This window comes from Prionailurus bengalensis, chromosome D1, assembly GCF_016509475.1.
Source record: "Prionailurus bengalensis isolate Pbe53 chromosome D1, Fcat_Pben_1.1_paternal_pri, whole genome shotgun sequence".
Lineage (NCBI taxonomy): Eukaryota > Metazoa > Chordata > Mammalia > Carnivora > Felidae > Prionailurus > Prionailurus bengalensis.
The window spans coordinates 70,442,960-70,463,411 of NC_057346.1; the positions used below are offsets into that span (position 1 = coordinate 70,442,960).

General features: G+C 38.4%; 1 protein-coding gene across 4 annotated transcripts in view; it reads left to right on the forward strand.

The window, feature by feature from the left end:
- Positions 1-20,452, forward strand: part of FAR1 (fatty acyl-CoA reductase 1) — an 80,008-nt gene that overhangs the window by 24,674 nt on the left and 34,882 nt on the right. For all 4 annotated transcript variants that reach the window (XM_043580719.1, XM_043580721.1, XM_043580720.1 and 1 more), the window contains one exon: positions 16,692-16,887. In XM_043580719.1, the coding sequence (XP_043436654.1) occupies positions 16,699-16,887 (189 nt within the window). In that variant the 5' untranslated portion in view covers positions 16,692-16,698. The remainder of the gene's footprint in view (positions 1-16,691; positions 16,888-20,452) is intronic.

A 20,452-nucleotide genomic window follows, 5' to 3' on the forward strand; every position in this document is an offset into this window, starting at 1 on the left:
ACAGAATAATAACCCCTGGTTGGAAGTCAGTGACTCCCATTAAAAAGATAAATGGACTATCTTATTCTTTGTCCATTGGGTCTCCCTGCTGTCTCCGTTGGTAGGTTTTTACTTTGGGTTTGTTTATGTGGTGAAGGCACAGAGGAGCCAGATTTTAATAGGAGGACCGCTAAATGGACCCTTATTTCAAGATAATAGCTATTAAGTGGTAGAAATTTATAGGAAGATTGATTGAATGGTGAGACATTAACTTGAGACTTTCATATTCAGTGCTTAGTTTTCCTAAATAAATTGATAACTGCTAAAACAGAACTAAGTCCTTACAAATATACTTTGTCAGATTTTACTGTTTGTGTTAAAAAATGCTGGTGCAGAAAGAAACATATACAGGTAGAATAAGTCCAGACTTCACTGCAGAACTGTATTTGGTAGTTCTGTGTACTTGACAACTTAGTGAACATGGTGAACATAGATGAGCTCTCGGGAGATGGAAGAGAGGTGCATCTGATCCCAAGGTCAAGATTATCCTAAAGAGGAATGAATTTCTCACATTGCATTCAGGAAATCCAGTCTGTTAGAGTCTAGTTCTTCAACAGTTTCTTAGTTAACATCTGGTTTTTAATCTAATCTAATAATTTTCCATCTAATAAAGAGAAGGAATGAAAATGTAAGTTATAAAGATTAGCAGAAGATAATATCCCCCCCGCCTTTTTTTTTTTTTAACACTACCCTTTTTACTTTTACGACGATTTGTCAAGTGCAGCTCAGTCTCTCTGTCTCTGTCCCTGTTTCTTGGTCTGTCTCTCTCTTGCCCACTGTCATATCTCGAGAGTGTTCTTTTTGCTGTAATAAACTTTCCTGCTTTTGTCGCACAAGAAAAAAAGATTTGTCAAACTTTTTTCCTAACAGTGAAAATGAGTTTGTAAATAGAAGACAGAATATAGTGGAGACTGGCTAACTGAGAAGAAAATTTGTGCTTTCGTCTATTTTTTGGTACCCTCTGATTTTTCTATTTTATAAAAAGTGCTTTTAAAAATATATAACACAATGTACCTAGTATATAATTTAACAATGTACAAAAGGATATGTAGTGCAAAGTAAATGCTTTTCATCTCTGTTCCCCACTTATCAAGTTATCCCTCCCAGAGATAACCATCACTACCAATTTTTTGGCTTTTTTTTTTTTTTGCCAGAAATAATCTATGTATTTATAAGCATGTGCATACTTTTTTTCATTCCTTTTCTGTGTCATAAAGGGTGGTGTATCATATAGGATATTACTTCTTGGCTTTTAAAATTTATCTTGAGTTCTATTTCTTATCAGTATACATATGTTGAACCGCCTCATTACTTTTTGAGATGCAGAATATGCCATTATAGGGATATGCCACTTTGCTCATTCACCTGTTGGTGGACATTTAGGTTTTCAGTCTTTTGCTATCTGTGTTGCATTAAATACATCATTGCACACACTTGTAAGAATAGCTGCAGGATGAACTTTTAGAAATAGAACTGCAAAGGTAATGAACATGTAAAATTTGATAGATATTGTCAGATTCCCTCCCATGGTTTGCACTAGTTTATATTCCTACCAGCACATAAGAGAGGCTGTTCCTTGTGGGGGCACCTGGCTGGCTCAGTCGGTAGAGCACGTGACTCTTGATCCTGGGGTCATGAGTTCAAGCCCCACGTTGGACGTGGAGCATAGTTAAAAAAAAAAAAAAAAAAAAAGAAAAGAGTGTTTCACTTGTGTAAAAACTCTATCAATTTTTTGGTCTTTGTGAGTCTCATAAGTGAAAAAATAAATCTTGTAGTATTCATTTGCATTTTTCAGAATGAGTAAGATTGAGCATTGGTTATAGATGGAACGTCACATTTTATGTTAAAGACCATGGATATGTAATGTAAAGGTGTGTGTGCATGTGAAAGTGGGGGAATAGTCTTGTTATTTTCTTTGTTCCTTTTTGCCTTGTTAAGTAAAACAGATTATTACAGATTGTTAAATAGTCTTGGCACTCAGGATCACTGGGTCTAGTACAGTCTTATCACTCAGTGTGGTTCCTGGCATCACTTAGGAACTATTAGCAATGAGGAATCTCTGGCTCATCCTAGACCTGTTGAATCAGAATCTGTGTGTTAACAAGGTCTCCAGGTCATTTGTGTGCCCATTAAAGTTAGGGAAGCACTAATAGAGAGATTCACCTGGCCTAAAAATAAGGCTGTAGCCTCCCAAAGAGGGTATACAAATTAACCTTTTGGCTGGGCAGGGGGTGGTGGGGGGCGGGGGGGGGGGGGGCGGTGGCTCATGAACTTGGTTCTAAATTGGACTGGTAAAAATATTTAAGGTGTGAAATTTTGTGCCTTGAGAAACGGGAGCAGGGGTCTTTGGATACAACTTTGTCACTAGAATGTTTCATTTCCACAGGGTCCAGAGGGTCCAGAATTTATTAGGATTGAAATAAAATTTTGAAATAGGGGATCTAGGTTTAGGGCCAGGTTCTGGGGAGAGGTAACCGATAAGAAAGAGCTAGGTCGGCTAAGGAGTTCTAAGCATCTGACTAGATTTCAGCTCCGGTCATGTTCTTATTTATGGTTTGTGAGTTCGAGCCCCAGGTCGGGCTTTGTACTGATGGTGTGGAGAGCCTGCTTGGATTCTTTCTCTCTCTGCCCCTTCCCCATTTGCACTCTTTCCCTCTCTCAAAAATAAATAAATAAACTTAAAAAACAACAACAACAACAACTGGGAATTGGGGAGATTTGGCCTGGGGCAGAAGTTGCCACCCTCTGGTCTAGACTCATTCTATGAGTACAGGGAATTAACTGCAGCTTTTTGAGCAGGTGGATGTGTCGTCTCAGAGGCTCTTGTGGAATTATTTAAACTGATAGTGAGATCTGGGAAAAAGGCATGAAAAGACAAAGCACCTTTTAACGATGTAGGAAAAAAAGCATCTGGAAAATAAACTTTTTTTGAAGTCTAATACAGAGAAATTCACAAGTACAGTTTAATCAGTGGCTAATCATAAAATGAATTCACTTATGTAGTCATACTCAAGGCAAGAAATAGAATATTAGAGCCCCAGAAGACCACTGTACCTCCTCCCTTCTCCCTAGCAGTGACCACAATAGCTTGACTTTTGACCCCTATATTAATTTGCTTTTATTTGAATTTTGTATGAACGGAATCACACTAGCTGTATTATTTTGGCATCTGGGTTCTTTGACTAGTATTGAGAACTCTTTCGGTTTCATTGCTATATAGAATTTTTCTGTTAGAGTATGCCAGTATTTATCTATTTTGTTAATGAGTATTTGAGTTTTTCCCACTTTTAGGATGTTTCAAGTAATACTTCTTTAATCTTCTTGTTCTTCACATCTTTTGGTGTTCGTTAGTAAATGTCACCAGTTTTCCAAAGTAATTGTATCCAGTCTTGCTGTACTACTAGTGTTGGGAGTGCTCTAGTTGTTCTGTACCACCGTCTGCAAGTTTGAGACCCTCCAGGGTAGAGGATTACCTGGGTTGCTCCTTATAAAGCTGCCTTGGGACTATAGCCTGATTTCCTACCTTAGGAAGCATTTGATGGCTTGTTAACCCTGTTAGCCAGTAAGTAGGCAGGTCTTGTCAGTTGTTGTCAGGCCCTCAGAGGTTTGGTTTAAGCCTGCTTCCGCTAAAATCATTCATTTCCTTCCCCAATTAAAAAAAAAATGGGTATATGTGCATGTGAATATACCAGTGTCCTGTCCAGAGATAAAATAGCTGTTAGTCTTACTCTGGTAATAAAATTTTTTTCTACTCTAAAAATTAAACTCATAATTAAGTGATTTTTTTTTTTTTTTCCGGAAAAGACCCCTAACACATTTCTAGACTAAAATATTGTAGTTTGGACTGACTGCCAAGGGATCATTCTGAGAATCACTGCCAAAGAATATGGGGAAGATGAATAAGAAAATGTAATTACGTTTCTCATCATTTGTGTATTACATTTAATCCTTACACAGATTCTGTGAAGTAAAGGGAGGGTTGGGTATGCTATCTGTATCTTAGAAATGAGAAAACCAAAGAACCAAATAGGTTAAGTAAGTTCACCCCCAAGATAAATGGGTGAAACTGGATTCCAACCCAGCTCTGTTAGACTCAAAGCCCAGGGGTTCCCACCATATCAGGGTCATCTGAAAGGCGTTTCCACAAAGGGCCTACATTATTTAGCAGGAAGCAGTTTATAGCAGAGCCTGATTTCATACAGTACTGAAAATGGGTTCACTAGAGATTAGTTTCCTACTCATTGTAGGGGAGGAAAAACTTTCCTTCTCCCCTCTTGAGTTCTATGGCTGGTGCCTGTTAATTAAACTGACAAGAGCCAGATTAACAGGAGGAGAGGGGTGTGTGTGTGTGTGTGTGTGTGTGTGTGTGTGTGTATTTATATATTATATAAATAAACACTTTTTTTTTTATGTGGGCTAGGGCTTCACAGAAAAGATACGAAAAACCAAAAAGAGGTGGTTAGACTTGAGAGCTTATATACCATATTAACAAAGGGTGATAAATTATGAAGTGATGGGTGGGAGAATGGGTGAAATAGGTAATGGGAATTAAAGAGTACACTTATTGTGATGAGCACTGAGCAATGTATATAATTGTTGAATCACTGTGTTGTACACTTGAAACTAATATGACACTGTATGTTAACTGCGCTAGAATTAAAATAAAAAAGCAAATGAAGTTAATTAAAAGTGCAAAAACATTATGAAGAAGTGACTAGACAAAGGAAAAGGAGTTTGGGCTTCTAAAAGCAGTAAATTGTAGGAAGGTAAATATATGAGAAAAGTAATAGAAGATAAGGGTTATTTTAGTAACGTTTGTTGGTGCTGACTCATCTCAGTGCTAACTTTACATCTTCTTCATGACCATAAAACTCCCTCAGTCTTCATGGCAGTCCTCATTTCTCAGAAGTTTCTGCTTTTAATCAGATAGGGGAAGTTCAGGGAAAACTTGTTTCTGTATCTGTTAAATCTCGATTGCTCACAGTAATCCATATGGCGAAGTGACATATTTAAGTGTATATTCTGATCCACCATGCTCCCTCACACAACACTACTATTATTCACAGGCAGTTAAGTACAATACATGTTTTCAAAGTTCACTGATCCATAGGATTACTTTGGTATATATACCTGCAGAAACATGCTTGAATTTGTTGCTTATCTTAAGACAGACCCCAGAGCATCTTGTCTTCTACCCTGTCTTACCACCTCTACTGACCCGGGTTTTTTGTTTCTAACATTCCGATGAACGATTTTACCTAGGTAAGGTCTTGGCAGTGGGCTGGGTGCAGTGGAGTTGGAAATAAATCCACTAACCTTTGATAAGGGCATATTTCTATTTTTTAAAAATACTTATTTTTGAGGGGCAAAAGAGAGGGGGGACAGAGGATTCGAAGTGGGCTCAGCACTGACAGCAGTGAGCCCGATGCGGGGCTCGAATTTATGAACTGCAGGATCCAAAGTCAGGTGCTCAACATACTGAGCCACCCAGGTGTCTGATAAACGAGTATTTCTGAGGATAATGTCTTTTTATTCAGACTGATAGTGAAAATAATTAAGCCCATCTAGATGGTCTTTGAGTCAAGTTCTGTTTGATGGACCAACTTCTTATGTTCTCTTTGTTGGCTGCCCTCAGGGAAATCCTGGTAAATCTAACTGCCTTTAAATTTTAATTAAGAGTCTACCTGACCAGTTAATAGTTACATTTCTATTTGTGTTGCTAGTTTGGCCCATCAACTTTTTAATGTATGTGTGAATTTATGAATGAATTAATGAGAGTACGAGCAGTGGAGAGGGGCAGAGGGAGAGGGAGACAGAATCCTAAGCAGGCTCCCATGACTCTGGGATCATGACCTGAGTGGAAATCAAGAGTGGACTGAACCACCCAGGTGGATGGGTACTTTTATTGTCTCTTCTGCTTTTATTGTTAAATGATTTGGAATTTTAAGAATTCTTGTACCAGAACTTGCCTTTTTTCATGTTAACATTTTCTGTGAAGCAGATTTGTGTCTATCATATGTCTGAAGGCCCTGTAGGGAAAAATGCAGTTCTGTTTACTCCTGTAGTGAATTGTGCAAAATGAAACAGACCTTCAAGACCATCTTTTCCAACTTTATACTTTTTCTGAACCTCTTTTCCAGTGCTGTGCACTCAGTCCTTATCAGTGAGCTGATGCCTTTACCTCACCACTAAGGGCAAGTAGAAACTTTATTCCCCCCTGCAAAATGTGGGATTTAGTGTGAAGATACTGCTTCAAATTTGGCTCTGCCCATGGGTGTGCTGAGTGACCTAAGGCAAGAAAATTATTAAGGAGGCTTGTGGAAAATTCTATCTGAAAGCATGAGAGATACAACTTTTTGTGCTTAATAGATTTTCCTTTTCCTTTATTTTTATTATGTATTTTTGTCATCACTGGTGAGTCTTCTGTCAAACTTTGGCTTCAAGCCCTTGGAATTGCCTCTCATTCCTTCTTCCTACCTTGCCCTGCTCTCCACATAATTGTTCACATTTGTCTTTCTTCTTAGCAAGTGTCTGAAACAACTACTTGACAGAATATTAAGACTTTTAATTACAGTTTTCAGCTCTAATTCAAGGAAAGGAATTCCTATTTCTTGGTACTGAAGAGCTGCTTTTTTTTTTTCTTTGCTAGATTTTTGTGGCTTTCTGAATATTCTAATACCCTAATCTCTCACTTTAATAGCTTTATCTATTGAAAGAACTCCTTTAAAAAAAAAAAAGTTGAAATGGGAGGTGTAGGATCTGCTCTTTACTTATTTATCTTAACCAAGTTTCTAAAACTAATGAGACAGCATGATTAGCTTTCCACTAATATTAAGACATTTATTATGAGAGTACCGTTATGTTGCAAGGGTGCAGTTTATATTGACTGAGTGCTATCTTGAAAGTTCTCTATGGTTTCTCCATTTGTGGCCATTTCAGGCTCTTTTTGCCCATAAGACCTATTTCACGTTCCCTTTTTACAGATAAGGAAACAGGTTCAGAGTAGTAATTTTATCTTAGGATCTCATGGCTTCAAAGTGGTACCATCTGGACTTCAAGTGAGTGAACGTAGGAAGTGAGTGAATGTATCCTCATTTAAGTACATTTGTAATATGTTTTCTTAATGTAAATATAAATACATAATATAAAAGCACTAGGAAAACCCACTTTGGCAAGAATACCTTGAAAGATTAGAAACATTTGGTACCCAGCATTTTTACTGGTCTTTTGAAAGATTTCTGCCTCTTTAACTTTTGAACCGTAAGAGAAGGTTTGTTTGTTTTTTAATTTTAGTTGACACACAATGTTAAATTAGTTTCAAGTGTACAGCATAGTGATTCGGTGACTTTATACATTATCTTCTGCTTACCCCAAGTGTAGCTACCAACTGTCACCATACAACTCTATTACAGTACCATTGATTAAATCCTTTATTCTGTACTTTTCATCCCTGTGACTTATTCATTTCATGACTGGAACCCTGTACCTCTCACTCTTGCTTCACCTGTTTTTGCCTATCACCCCACCCCTCTTCTCTGGCAACCACTAGTTTGTTTTCTGTGTGTATGGGCCTGTTTCTACTTTTTGTTTGTTTGTTTTGTTTTTTAGATTCTACATATGAGTGAAATCATATGGTGTTTGTCTTTTTCTGTCTGACTTATTTCACTTAGCATAATACTCTCTAGCCAAGATATGCTGAGTAATGTTCCATTGTATACGTATATCTCATCTTCTTTACCCATTCATCTATGGAGACTTAGGTTGTTTCCATATCTTGGTTTTTGTAAATAAATGCTGCAAAGAACATAGGAGTGCATTATCTTTTTGAATTAGCGTTTTTGTTTTCTTTGGGTAAATATCCAGTAGTGGAATTACTGAATCATAGGATAATTTTGTTTTAATTTTTTGAGGAGCCTCCGTACTGTTTTCCATAGTGGTTGTACCAATTTACATTCCCATCAGCTGTGCAGGAGGGTTCCTTTTCTTCCATATCCTCACCAACATTGTTGTGTTTTGTCTTTTTGCTGCTAACCATTCTGACAGGTATGGGGTGATATTTCACTGTGGCTTTGATTTGCATTTCTCTGACAATTAGTGATGTTGAGCATCTTCTCACATGCCTGTTGGCCATTTCTGTATCTTTGGAGAAATATCTATTCAGGTGCTCTGCCCATTTTGGAACGGATTGTTTTGTTTGTTTGTTTGTTTGTTTGTTTGTTTCGTTGTAGAAGTTCTTTATGTATTTTGGATATTAGCCCCTTACTGGATATATCATTTGCAAGTACCTTCTCCCATTCAGTAGGTTGCCTTTTCATTTTGTTGATGGTTTCCTTTGCTGTGCAAAAGCTTTTTATTTTGGTGTAATCCCAGTAGTTTATTTTTGCTTTTGTTTCCCTTGCCTGAGGAGACATGTAGAAAAATATGGCTAAGGTTGAAGTCAACGAGATTACTGCTCATGTTTTCTTCTTCTAGGAGTTTTATGGTTTCAGGTCTCATATTTAGATCTTTAATCCATTTTGAGTTGAGTTTTGTGTATGATATAAGAAAGTGGCCCAGTTTCATTCTTTTGTCCAGTTTTTTCAACACCATTTGTTCAAGAGACTGTCTTTCGCCATTGTATGTTCTTGCTTCCTTTGTCATAGATTAATTGGCCATATGAGCATGGGTTTATTCCTGGGCTCTCTATCCTGTTCCACTGACCTGTGTGTCTGTTTTTGTGCCAGTACCATCCTGTTTGGATTACTACAGCTTTGTGGTGTGTCCTAAAATCTGCTGATTGTGCTAGCTCCAACTTTTTTCTTCTTTCTCAAGATTGCTTTGGCTATTTGGGGTCTTAAGTGATTCCATACAGATTTTAGTACTATTTGTTGTAGTTCTGTGAGGATAAGGTATTTTTTAAAGAAAATACTCAGCTGCCACTGTTAAGTGATGTTTTCTTGAAGGCAGCTCAAGAACAGTAAAAATAAATATGAGTCACATTTTATAGCCCCTCCGCCCCAGCACGCAGGAATGATAATGTTGCGGTTTTTCCTCAGCATTGCAGTGCTGCAGCTGTTTTTCAGCAGATGATAGCTTTTGATGTCTTGCTATGTAGAACTCATACAATCGAAATTGAAACAGCATGCTGTAGGATTGGCAGCATTTTCTTCCCTGGCATTTTCTAGTAGCTTCTGGCTACATTGGCAGGGCTATGTGGAAGATGTTACAAGTCTGGACTTGCCTTAAAAGAATTCTCATTTGTGCTGGCTTTGTCAATAAGTAGCAGTAGGGTGAAATAAATGTATTGGTGGATGGGGGGAATCAAGGATACTTAGAGTTTGGAAATGCCTAGTGCTTGTGAAGTTTTTGGTGACATTGTGATAAAGTGGGAGATTTATGGGAATTCCGTTCTGTGAAGAAAACCGTGTAACTCACATGTAAACAGTACCTGAAACTGGTAAGAAGCAGTTTCATCCTGAAACTGTCTTAGCAAGCAGCCTTTGTACTGCTACGCTTGAGGAGAAAGAATTAAGTTCGGTAAACATTTTCTATTTACAGATTTGCTTTTGAGGCTTTAGAGGAAAGACGTCATTGTAGATGAGGGAAAAAATATGTAGTTGTGTTAGTTTAGGGTTGAGCCAATCACATATTCAGGCTATAAACCCTCAATTATTAAAGGAAAAACTGCCTGATATTTTTTCTGTTTTAAATGCATATGTACACCTGTGGAAAACTTTCTTGTGCCTGGTATCTAATAGGTACTTAAGAAATGTTTATTGAATACATTTTTACATATGAAGAAAATGAAGCTCAGAGAGGGAATTAGATGACTTGTTCTAGGTCATATTCTCAGCACACTGTGGTTAACATTTGTAATCAGCATATAGTTGTTATCAATACCTACTGGATTTATTAGGTATATTGATGCAGTTTTTTTCATATCTCCCTTCAGTGGGCTATAGTTTTAATTAGGCTTTCGGTCACTGAAATCTTGAAATAGTCTTGCTTAGACCTGAAGCAGGTTATAACTAGAGTAACCATATAATTTACCGTGCAAACTAAAACACTTCAGAGGGCTATACTCAGAATTCAGGTGGGATAGCATGTACGAACCAGCTTTGTTCCAGGCAAACTAAGACCTATGGTCACACGAGGTTTTTATTTTTTAAAGTAAACTTTTTATTGGCATGTAGCATACATTCAGAAAGTCCATAAATCCTGAGTGTACAGCTTAATGAATTTTTAAAAACTGAGCCAACCTGCATCAAGAAATAGAACATTACTAGTCTCCCAGAAGCCCCCTCCCACCCTCTTCTGGTCACTGCCTCTTCTTTGCAAGATAACCATTCTTTTAACTGATGAGTTTTTGTCTGTTTTTGAACTTTATGTAAGTGGCATTATAGAGTATACACTGTTTGTGTCTGGCCTCTTTGGCTCAGCGTTCTTGTGGGCCTCATCCATGTTGTATGTAGTGATTGTTCCTTCATTTCATTGTTTTTAATATTCCATTGTGTGAATATGCTATAATTTATACAACATACTATTGACAAACATTGGGGTTGTTTTAATTTGGGGCTAACAGGAATAGTGCTCCCATGAACACATTTGTTGATGAGTCTTTTGGTGAATGTATATACTCATTTCTCTTGGGTGTATAATTAGAAGTGGAATTGTGAAGTATGATATATGAATGTTCAGCCTTAGTAGGAATGCCACTTTTGCTAAGTGTTAAACCTGTCTGTACTTCCTCTAGCAGTAGGTGAGCGGTCCAGTTTCTCTGCATCCTTAACCGATACTGTGTATTGTCTTGTCTTTTTCATTTTAGCCATATTGGGGACAGTGTAGTGGGATCACATTGTGATTTTAACTCGATAACTACAGATGGTGAGTTCCTTTTCATGTGCTGATTGACCACTTGGATCTTCTTTGGTAATGCCATTTGGATTCTCCTTTATGTTTGCCTCAAGCCTTTCCCATTTTTCTATCAGTTTCTCTCTCCTCCTTGTTGAGTTGTAGTTGTTTATATATTCTGGGTGGTAATCAGTTGTTATTATACATACCACAAATATCTTTTCCTCTAATTTGTCTTTTCTGCTTATTACAGTGTTATGGGATGAACTTAATTTTAGTGTCCTCCAGTTTATCGGTATTTTTCTTTTGTGGTTAGCACTTCTTGTGTCCTATTTAAGAAATGTTTGCCTACCCCAAGATCATGGAGATGTTCTTTGTCATTTTCTAGGCCTGTAATTATCTTACCTTTCACATTTAAGTGTATAGTCAATCTAGAGTTCATTTTTTGTGTGTAGTGTGAGGTAGAAGTCAAGATTCATTTTCTTTTTTTTTTCTTTTAAGTTTCTATTTGTTTATTTTTTTAGTGATCTCTACACCCAACATGGGGCTCGAACTCACGACCCTGAGATCAAGCGTCACACGCTCTTCCAACTGAGCCAGTAAGGGACCCCCAAAATTCATTTTCTATATGGATAGCAAATTGACTGCATTATTCTTTGTCCTAGTACCACATTCCTGCAGCTTTATAATACATCTTCAACGTTTATTTATTTTTGGGACAGAGAGAGACAGAGCATGAACGGGGGAGGGGCAGAGAGAGAGGGAGACACAGAATCGGAAACAGGCTCCAGGCTCTGAGCCATCAGCCCAGAGCCTGACGCGGGGCTCGAACTCCCGGACCGCGAGATCGTGACCTGGCTGAAGTCGGACGCTTAACCCACTGCGCCACCCAGGCGCCCCTATAATACATCTTGATATACGGTAATGAAGTTCCCCAGCTTTGTTGTTCTTAGTACTTGTCTTGGCTATTATTGGCCCATCGTATTTCTGTAACATTTTAGGGTCTTAGTTTCCATCCACAAAAACAGCTTAGGTTTTGATTGGGATTGTACGGACCTTAAGGATGGTGAGTTGACATTTCATTTATTTAGAAGTTGTCTTCTAATCCGGGCATGTAGTAAATCTCTTCATTTATTTAGGTATTGTTTAATTTCTCTCAGTGTTTGGTAGTTTTCAGAATAGAGGTCTCAAATATCTTTCAGATTTACTTCTACCTTCTGGTAGTTTAAAAACATATAATTCACCGAGGTAAAATTTACACAATATAATGAACCATTTTAAAGTGAACAATTTAGGGGCGCCTGGGTGTCTCAGTAGGTCAAGCGTCCGACTTTGGCTCAGGTCATGATCTCGCAGTTCGAGCCCTGCATCGGGCTCTGTGCTGACAGTTCAGAGCCTGGAGCCTGTTTCAGATTCTGTGTCTCCCTCTCTCTCTGACCCTCCCCTGTTCATGCTCTGTCTCTCTCTGTCTCAAAAATAAATAAACGTTAAAAAAAAAAATTTAAAGTGAACAGTGTAGTACAGTTCAGTGTTGTGCAGTCACCACCTCTGTCTAGTTCCAAAACATTTCCATCACTGCAGAGTAAAGCTCCTTAAGCATTTTGTCTCCACTGCCCACTCTCCCACCCCTCAGCCCCTGCCAACCACCTGTATGCATTCTGTCTCTATGGATTTATTTATTCTGGATATTTCATATAGATGAAATCCTGTAGTATTGATGTTTTGTATCTGACTTATTTCACTTAGTATGTTTAAAAAAATTTTTTGGGGGGCGCCTGGGTGGCTCAGTCGGTTAAGCGTCCGACTTCGGCTCAGGTCACGATCTCACGGTCCGTGAGTTCGAGCCCCGCGTCGGGCTCTGGGCTGATGGCTCAGAGCCTGGAGCCTGCTTCTGATTCTGTGTCTCCCTCTCTCTCTGCCCCTCCCCCGTTCATGCTCTGTCTCTCTCTGTCTCAAAAATAAATAAAACGTTAAAAAAAAAAATTAAAAAAAATTTTTTGTTTTTACATTTTTATTTATTTTTGAGAGAGAGAGAGAGAGACAGAGAGAGAGAGAGAGAGAGAGAGAGAGAGAGGGAGACAGAGCATACTTGGGGGAGGGGCAGAGAGAAAATGAGACACAGAATCCGAAGCAGGATCCAGGCTCTGAGCTGTCAGCACCAGAGCCTGATGCGGCGCTCAAACTCACAAACTGTGAGATCATGACCTGAGTCAAAGTTGAATGCTTAACCAACTGAGCCACCCAGGTGCCCCTCACCTAGTATGTTTTTGAGGCTCATTCCTCGATTGTAGTGTGTGTCAGGTCTTCATTCCTTTTTATGGCTGAATAGTATTCTGCTGTAGGTATATACCATAATTTGTTTATCCATTCATCTGTTAATGGACATTTTGAGCTGTTTGTACTATTTGGCTGTTGTGAACAGTGTGCTGTAAACACACATGTACATGTACTTGTTCGAGTACCTGTTGGCAGTTTTTGGGGCGTATGCCTCAGAATGGAACTGCAAGGTTGTATGATTCTGTTTAACTTTTTAAGGTGCCACTACCTTTTCTATAGCAGCTGAACCATTTCACGTTCCCACAAGCGATGTGCATGGGTTTTAGTTTCTCTGTGTCTTCCTTAATACTTGCTGTTTTCCATAGTGTTTTGGTGTTTGGGATGGTATCTTAAGTGGTTCCAGTTTTTTGTTACTTCATTTTCCATGTTGCTGATATATAGAAATACATTTGCTTTTTTCCATATAAACTTCGTATTTAGCGACCTTCTTAACTTCATTTAATTCTAATAGTTTATTTATGTGTTTATTGGATTTTCTCTATACATCTGGATTTTGGATTTTCAAGTGCTTTCTTATTCTTCTGTTCCTTTTTCATGTACTTTGCTATTTTATGGATGCAGTATTTTTGTGAATGGCTTGGAGAATTTCTTTAGAATTTAAATTCTGTTTAAAATTTTATTGCCCTTGTTTCCTTAGTGGTTGATTCTGTTGCTTTTCATTTTGGTTCTTCTTAATTTTGTTAGGTATTTCTTAAATATCTGGTGATCTTTGGTTATCTAGTCATGTTTATGAAGGATCAGGGTGGTTGGTTTTGGGGGCTGATACTGGCTGGCTTCCTCTCAGTTTTTTGTGGTCTGTTTTTCCAAAAGAGCTTTTCTCTAAATGAGATTACTGATGCAGAATCCTGTGTGAGTTTATTTGTTTTTTAAATTTTTTAACGTTATTCATTTTTGAGAGACAGAGACAGAGCATGAGTGGGGGAAGGGCAGAGAGAAAGGGAGACACAGAATCCAAAGCAGGCTCCAGGCTTTGAGCTGTCAGCACAGAGCCCGATGTGGGGCTCGAACTCACAGACCGCGAGATCTTGACCTGAGCCAAAGTTGGATACCTAACAGACTGAGCTACCCAGTCACCTGAAGTTTTATAGTAATTTTATTTTATTTTTTATTTTTTTAAATGTTTATTTATTTTTGAGAGAGAAAGAGACGGAGCACCAGCAGGGGAGGGGCATAGAGAGAGGGAGACACAGACAGGCTCCAGGCTCTGAGCTGTCAGCACAGAGCCTGATGTGGGGCTCGAACCCACGGACTGTGAGATCATGACCTGAGCTGTAGTCGGATGCTTACCTGACTGAGTCATCTAGGCGCCCCTTTGTGAATTTGTTTTAAGGGCCAACAGCAGCCAGATAGATAGGCTTAGGACCTAAAATTTATTCTAGGGCTCAAGTGCTTTGAGACTTTTTTCTTTCGTTGCTTTAGTTTCCTCTCTCTTGATTCTCCACCTCCCCCACCATTTGTGGATGTCTGGAGCAATGTCAGGCTCAGCCCTACTTTTCTTTTGTCCCTAGCACCCATGCTGGATGTTCTTCTCAGCAGATCTGGATACTAAGCCTTGGGAACTCAAGTTTATACCGGAAGTAAGGCTGTCTTGAGTGGCTCTGCTGTTCTGTGAGCAATCCTTTAATTCCCTTGATTTCCCTATGACTTTTATTTTATTTTATTTTTTTATTTTAGAAACAGAGTGTACACAAGCGGGGGAGAGGGAGAGGGAGAGAGAGAGAATCTTAAGCAGGCTCTACACTCAGCACAGAACCCCAACGTGGTGCTCAATCCCAGGACCCTGGGACCATGAGCTGAGCCAAAACCAAGAGTTGGACACTCAACTGACTGAGCCACCCAGGTGCCCCTGATTTCCCTATGCTTTAATTCAGTTTATTTATTTTTTTATTATTTAAAACTTTTTTTATTATTATGTTTATTTATTTTGAGAGAGAGAGAGAGACAGAGTGTGAGTAGGGGAGGGGAAGAGAGAGAGGGAGACAGAATACAAAGCAGACTCCAGGCTCTTGAGCTATCAGTGCAGAGCCCCACATGGGGATCAAACCCACGAGTGTGAGATCATGACCTGAGCCGAAGTTGACGCTCAACTGACTGAGCCCCCCAGGCACCCTTTTAATTCAGTTTCTTGATTCTGGGCTTGGTGTTCTCTGTTCAGGGAATTGGGACATTTCTTGCCTCCTTATAAGTCCTTTCCTATGCTTGCTTTGCTTGGGTTACTATTTCTTCTGCTATGGCTTTTCTGTCAACTTAGTCTTATCTTTTTCTTCTAGAAACTCTTTCCTTCTCTCCATTCTGCTTGTTTTTATTTTATTTTATTATTTTTTTTATTAAAAAAATTTTTTTTTACATTTATTTTTGAGAGACAAAGAGAGACAGAGCACAAGTTGGGGAGGGGCAGAGAGAGAATGAGACACAATTCGAAGCAGGCTCCAGGCTCTGAGCTGTCAGCACAGAGCTCGACGCAGGGCTCGAACTCTCAAACCATGAGATCATGACCTGAGCCAAAGTCGGATGCCCAACTGGCTGAGCCACCTAGGCACCTCCCTTCCGCTCTTTAATGGGTCTATTTCTTATCTTTAGATGTTATGAATTTATTATTTTTTAACTGTGAAAGTTAGAACATAAAACACGTGTATCTACTCCCTAACTTAAAGAAAACATAAATTGAAGTTCCTATTCTCTGATTGTATTGCACTCCCTCTCATGCATCTGTTAATATCATCTTGTGTGTGCATTTCTGAACAACAAAGAACATTGTTTTGAAAGGGTTTGAGCTTTGAATAGTGACATACTGCATGAATCCTTCTGCATCTTGTTTTTTTCCATTCATCATGGTTCTTTTGTTTGTTCAGTCTCTTAGTATACTATCTTTTCTGCTGTTTTAGTGGAATTTGGACAAAGGGGATAATTCAGCTCACGTATTTCTTACTATGACTTTTTTAAAAGGGAGATTTAAGCACCTTTTGGATATATTGTCACTACAGACATGGAAGAGAAAGGACTTGATGTTACCTCTTCTTGTTCCAACTGGTGATGATAGGCGAATATGATACCCTGCCATGTTATACAAGCTAGACAATTGAGTCTTGCTGCTGACCTCTATTTGGTGTTATAAATCCTTTTGGAGACAGTGAAATAGAATTCATTTGTGTGTAGGATTTAACTGAGGTTTAAGTGAAGATTTGAGTTCTTATTGCTGGGAGGAATTTTTAGAAGTCATTTAGTACAAACTGGACTAAAGAAACCCAGGCCCAGAGAAGGTGAGTGACTTGTCTGAGGTGATCCAGGTGGAAAACACAGGGGCCAGAAATCACTTTTGCAGTCCGTTATTCTTTCCACTTTACTACAGTTAACCAGAGGTTAAAGTCCACTTTTGCTAATATTCAACTTTGACTTTTGCCTGTTTATTTGAATAGCAAGAGATTTTTAGTGCATAAGAAGTAACAAATCTTTGAACTGATCTTTATTTGCTGTGTTTTCCTTAGGATCAGAATGGTTTCAATCCCAGAGTACTATGAAGGCAAGAATGTCCTCCTCACTGGAGCTACCGGTTTCCTAGGGAAGGTACTTCTGGAAAAGTTGCTGAGGTCTTGTCCTAAGGTGAATTCAGTGTATGTTTTGGTGAGGCAGAAAGCGGGACAGACACCCCAAGAGCGAGTAGAAGAAGTTATTAGTGGCAAGGTAAGTGTAGAAAATGATCACTTGGAGGAAAGAAAAGAATGTGTGTATGTGTAATTACTGTAATCATCAACAGTTCAGTTTATTTCTTCAGTGTCCTGAAAAAATTAGTACCAAAAAAAAAGTCGTGCAGGATGGTAATAAATGGGATATGACTTGTGATCAGTAGGAGAAAGAAAGGGAATGGGCAAAATTGTATAACAAGTTCTAAAATAGCTATATAGTACATACTTAATGTGTTTTCAGAATATTTGGAACATATTATTTGTAATTACTAGATATTTTAAATAGTATTCAGAATAATAATAACGAAGATGTAGTTTCTAACTACCTAATGTGCTGTGAAACACTGTGCTGTGATAACACTTAAAAATTTGTAAGCACTGATTGCTTCCCATAACAGCATTAGGAAGTAGAAAAGTCACATATTATTATTGGGCAAATAACATGATGACAGAGGGTTAATATAGGAGATGAGAATATGTCATGTATTTTGAACCTTTAGAAAAATATTGCTAAGAAAAAATGGAAATGAGCTGGAGTAAAATTATTTCATAATCCTAAGCTTTGAATTCTCTCAGAATGAATGAATTAGATTATCTGACATTCATTGCTAGTAAGTTTAGTGCAGTAACTATGTAAGTTTTTAGTTATTAGGTATTATCTAGTACCTTTTAATCACTTGTAATTAGTATGCTTTAATTCCCTTCCTGATTACTCCCTCCCCTAGTAGGATGTGATTCATTGTTACTCATTTTTTATATTTCAGAAAACATTTACTGTGCATATTCAGTGCTGGGAACTTGATTGATGTAGGGGGTTGAATGGAGGGATAAATAAGATAGAATCCTTGCCATAATGAAGACTGCCTACAAGTTAGAGAGTTTTTAAGAGAGAAGAGAGGGTATAGAAGTGTCAAGAGAGACCAAATAGGAACAGTTATTGAAGTTAATGTCTTGGTTGGAATTGGGGCCGGGTAAAATGTCAAAGATTTGGGCATCTCCTCTGGGGCCTCCAGGGCAGTGGATCTAAAGACTTGTCTCCACAATAAGTCTAATTTGTAAAGAGAAAGCATACCTTACACTTATTAAAGCCTGAAATTTATTGAACTTATGTGATTTAACCAAAACATATGACCATTATTTTCAGTATAAAGATACTTTGTCCTCATACATTTCTCTAAATTTTGACTAAAGTAATCCATAAAATTGTGTCATTTTATCTATGCCTTTAATTCCTTCCTGGTCCGTCCTGCCGCTTAATCCTAGGCCACTCATTCCCTATTATGTATATAGCATTGCTAGTAAATCAATAAGATGAGTTCTTTTTATGTCAAGTATCAATGAATGCACACTTGAAGTTAGTAAGAAACTTAAAGGTAAAGCCTGCTATGATTTTGAAACAGGAGTAAAGAGCATAGTCTAGGAGCATATGCTGTAGTGGGACATTGTCTTATAGTACAGTTTCTCAAACTATTGACATTTTGGACAGGATAATTTTTCGTTATCAGGAGTTGTCCTGTGCATTGTAGGGTGATCAGCAGCATTCTTGACTCCACCTGCTAGATGCCAGAAGCCCCTTCCCCCCACACTCCCAGTCGTGACAATCAAAAATGTCTCCAAATGTCACCAGATGTTCCCTGGGGGGTACAATTTCCCCAAGGAAAATTCCCCAGACCACTGATGAATGTCTCAGGGAAAGGAAACTCCATTAAGATGGTGATGATTAACTAAAATAATTAACCACAAAATAAATTCTAGAAAGGGAATAAAGTATATCAAAGAGGGCATTAGTGAACATAGTAAAGGAGGAACTAATTGGGGTACCGGTGAATTAAAAGCACCGGAAGACATAGTATTGAATAAATAGCTAGAAAGGGAAGAGTATCAGGTTTGAGATGTAACTTGTGAAACAGCATGAGCCTGTCTTGGTGGTGGAGATAATCTGATACGATGGGGAGTTAAAAGGTCCTTGGCAATCTGGGAGAATGAAAAATGTAAATTCAAGGTGTTAAAAGTACGTTTCTGATCATTCTTCAGGTTGCTTTTTTTCTGCTTGCCCCTTAAATATTGATATTCTACAGAGTTCTGTCCTAGGCCTTGATCTCGTCTAGATCCAGTTAGGTGATTACTCAGCACCTTCTGTTTTATGTGAGACAAATGGTTGTATTTTAAATTAGATTTGGAAAAAGCTTCATCTAGTCTGGACCTTGGGTGCTCATCACTGCTGCTACCTGGGTGGTCGTCTGTTCCCAGGGCTACCTGTGTGGGGGTAGTAAAGTCTATTTGGGTGGCCTGGCTCTTCTCTTCCCTAAACTCCAGACCCACGGAGCCAGTTGTTTCTACTAGACCTGTCTTCTGGATGCCACATGGGCACTTCACACCCATCCTTCAGAAAACTGAACTTGTATCTCCGTAACTGTACTTCTTGCTTTTCCAGTGCTTTCCACCTAATGAATTTATTCACTTAACAAGCGTGTTCATCATGTCTGCATCTTGCCAGGTGCTCGGCTATTTACAACCTGTGTGCTGAGCAAAGTAGATGTGGTCCCTGTCCTTGTGGAGTTCACATTTCCTTATCCCTCATGTTGAGTCATTGGCCAAGTCATACTGACTTCTTTTTAACTCCCCAAACATAAATGCTGTCTCACTTTCAGGTGGTTATACATGCTGCTTTCTGTGCCTGGAACACTGTTCTTCAACTTTATAATCTCTGGTCCTTCCCCAGCTCGGTTAGTTGTTTCTCCCATGCAGTCCCATAGCACTGTAATATTACCCTATTTTATTACCTTTAACACTGTATATTAATTGTTCGTTTGTCTGATTTTTCCAATCAGACTCTAAAGAGCCTGAGGCAAAGATTGTTGCTTTGTTTTCTCGGTGTCTAGAAGGTGCCTGGCTCATATGAAGTACTTGGTAGATATGTAATAATGAATATAAGAACACATTAATATTGAAGTCACTAGCTAACAGTAGTGGAAGGGAAGTGAAAGTGAAAATTATATGTGCTGTCTATAGACTTTCTTTCCAGATCGAGAATCTCTGCTTAAACTGCAAGTATGGACTTGAAATGAAATGGAGAGTCAAAGTGTAATAGAGGAGGGATCTTGGAGATAGCCTCAGTGTTCTTCTGTAAAATCTGGGATGAAAAATTAAATTTGACTCACAACTGAATGTGCCTTTACATTGTAATCATTTTGGGATCTAACTGAATCTTTAGTTAATTTATTCCTTCTGGAATACTTAAATAATATTGAATTTTTGGGTTAGAATCCTGTATAAATGCTATTTCTCAAGTTTGTCCAGAGTCTAATCTGCATATTTGCTTACCAGTATTTTTTTTCCTTCAACGTACTTTCTTTTTTCCCTTAAAATTTGGTCTCAGATTTTATGTAGACTACAAATAATGGTATTGTACTGTAATCAACTGAAATGGAGTAAAACCAAAAATAAAATGAAGTGATATATTAAGATCTGGATTTTAGAAATTTGAATGATCATTTTAAACATTGTCCTAATGTCTCTACTGTTTAAGTCTGAGGGGCAATATAATCTGGTCAGCAAAGGCG